Source organism: Vombatus ursinus, unplaced genomic scaffold, assembly GCF_900497805.2.
Source record: "Vombatus ursinus unplaced genomic scaffold, bare-nosed wombat genome assembly UNPS02004596.1, whole genome shotgun sequence".
Classification (NCBI taxonomy): Eukaryota; Metazoa; Chordata; class Mammalia; order Diprotodontia; family Vombatidae; genus Vombatus; species Vombatus ursinus.
The window spans coordinates 5,790,499-5,793,381 of NW_020944374.1; the positions used below are offsets into that span (position 1 = coordinate 5,790,499).

At 48.1% G+C, this 2,883-nt stretch overlaps 1 protein-coding gene across 1 annotated transcript in view; it reads left to right on the forward strand.

The window, feature by feature from the left end:
- Positions 1-2,883, forward strand: part of LOC114025327 (nuclear fragile X mental retardation-interacting protein 2-like) — an 18,776-nt gene that overhangs the window by 14,960 nt on the left and 933 nt on the right. The window contains exon 3 of the mRNA XM_027838734.1: positions 882-910. Within this exon, the coding sequence (XP_027694535.1) occupies positions 882-910 (29 nt within the window). The remainder of the gene's footprint in view (positions 1-881; positions 911-2,883) is intronic.

A 2,883-nucleotide genomic window follows, 5' to 3' on the forward strand; every position in this document is an offset into this window, starting at 1 on the left:
AGGAAGGAAGGAAGGAAGGAAGGAAGGAAAGGGAAGGAAGGAGGGAGGGAGAGAAGGAGGGAGGGAGGAAGGAAGGAAAGAAGGAAGAATGGATGGAAGGAAGAGAAGGGAGGAAGGGAGGAGGGAAGGAAGGAAGGAAGAGAGGGAGGGAAGGAGGAAGAAAGGAAGGAAGGAAGGCAGGAAGGAAGGAAGGAAGGAAGGATTTATTAAGTTCCTACTACGCTCCCGACACTGAACTAAGTGTTTTACAAATATTTTCTCATTTGATCCTCACAACAACCCTGAGAGATAAGAGCTATTATTATGTCTATTTTACAGCTGAGGAAACTGAGTCAGACAAACGTTAAGTGAATTGCTCAGGGTCATTAAGGTAGTGATTTGAACTCAGGTCTTCTTGACCCCACATTCAGAGCTATATGAACTAGGCAGCCTAGCTGCCTCTCCATAATAGCAAGAGAAAGCTGCTGGGGAGATGTGCCCTTATGACATCCCAGATCACAAGTGGAGGGAAGACCCAGCAGATGTCCCTGTGGGGAGCCCAGTGCCTTCGTCTTCCCTGCCCCAGCCTCCCAGCTACCTGGCTACCCAAGCGTGTCCAAGGTCCCAGCAGGAATAGTAGCATAGAGGTCTCTTCCACCCTGCAGCTGAATTCTCCTTAATGTGTTGTCTCCCCTAATTAAACTGTGAGAGCTGAGGCCTGGCTCACTTTTCTATCTATATCCCCAAGGCTTATCTCAGTACCTTGCAAACAGCAAGCACTTAGTAAGTGTTTTTCCATTGGATTCCATTATACTGAGGCTGCCTTGCCTAGGCAGTACCTAATGCTCCAGGTCTTTCTTTTTCCAGACTAAATTCCCCCATTCCCCTGTCCTACCTCCCAGGAGCAGGAAGGAAAAGTCCATTCCCAGCGGTGAGTATAGCGCTCCTAAACTATCAGCTGGTCTCTCTTATTCACAGGGGCAAAATGAACTGCAGGGTATTTGAGGAGCAGTCACCCATTGAATACACTTCTCCAAGGGACGGCCTCTTCTAATAGCAACGATCATTCTTGACCAACATTTCAGCCTTTTCTCAGTGGCTAAACACCACGATTTGAGGTCCCGTCCAGGGCCAGTCAAGCTTCTAGGGAACAACACTGTGATCCCAGCTGTGGCTCCAGAACCTTTTCGTCCCCCACAGAACTGAGGACCCCTCCACCCTCAATGAACTTTTAAGTGAGTAAGAGAGCCTGAGAGCACTGGACTTAAAGACCCTAGAATCTGAATTCAAATCCTGACTCTGACACTTTAAAGCCACATGACCCTGAGCGAGTCACTGTAAAATAAATAAAATAATACTCGTACTGTCCACCTCCGAGATGTATCGTCAGAAGAACAAGCTTGAACAAATTCTAGAAATAGCAGACAGGACACCTGAGTAATGGCTCCTCTAGAGGGCCTAGGGCTTTTTTGACCTCAACCTCTCAGGTAAAAGATGTCAGTCCCCAAGCATCTGAATTCCCCCCCCCCCCCGCAGCTGTCATTCAGGAATTTGGTCCCCAACTTTTTTAAAGTTTCCAAATACCTTAAGCCAGGACTCCCCAGTATGGGAGGGGATGGCCTTGGGGGCCTGATGCCAAGACCCCTGTCTCAGTTGGGCTGCAGAAGGGTGGGTGTGGCTCCGCTTTTGTGGCTGAGGTTTGATGAACAACTCAGTTTCCCCACCCCACCCCACCCCTCACCCCACACAGGGGGAGAATCTGCCTTATTAGACCAAAGAAACCTCTTCTTGGTCTGTTCTCCTGGAGCCACCACTCTGCCTTTCTCCTGGACATGCTCCAGACCCCAGGGAAGGAGGAGTTAGAAGGAGGGTGGTGGAAGTAGGGAAGAAGGAGAAAGGTGGAAAGCGGAAGGAGACAGGTAAAGACTGGGACTGCCCTTGGGACTCCTGGGGACTCCTGAGCTAGACAAGAGGAGGATGTGTGTTTCCCAACTCGTTTCTGAGGAGGCACGCCAATAAAAATGCTCACATCTGCAAACCAAATTTAATATCAAAGCTTTTATTGAAGACCTACAATATTCTGAGCTCTGTGCTAGGCACTGGGGACATAACGAGAAATCAGACAGGGGCCCTACCAAGATGCCCATGGTCTACTGAAAATAATAAGAATACTTCTACCTATGTTGGCACAAACTTTCCCCTGACCCTTCAGACTCACCTCCCCCTTTACCACCTCAGACTACTTTCTCCCAGTAGATAGATATCAATTTTGAATATTCCCAAAGCAGCCCATGACTTAACCCCAGCATCTTTTGCAATACCTCCAGAGAGGCCCATGGAACTAACAGGTATCTGGAGAGAAAGGAAAACCTGGGGATCATTTCATTCAGCCCTTGTTTTAGACCTGAGAACATGGCGGCTCAGAAAGGTGGCAACTTGCCCAAGATCACCTAGGTGAACGGTGACATGAAGTCAGGTACTCCCAACTCCAAATCCATACTTCTTTACATTACACCACGCTGCTAATAAGTAGAAACTGATGGGCAAAGCAGAGGAACTTGACCAGCAGATGCTTTGAAGGGTCGGGTCTTTTGGCCTAGTACAGCTCCCACTAGATACTCTCCTAGGTGAATACAACTGAAAACAAAAGAAGTCCTGAAAAAAAAAACAGAAAGCAAGGCATGTTAAGGTTTCTTGAGGGCAATGAAGGAGCGTCTGGAGGGCTCCCCTAAATTGAGCACCCCCTAATCTTAGGATGCAGTTAGTCTTAAAGACCTTCCCTGTGCTGTCCCTTATGAGTCATCTGTTTGTAATCTACACCTTTAGCCAAAGTGGACAACACTCAATCCCCCAAATATACTTTCTCCTCTCTGCACCTTTGCTTATGCTGTTACCCATGCCTAG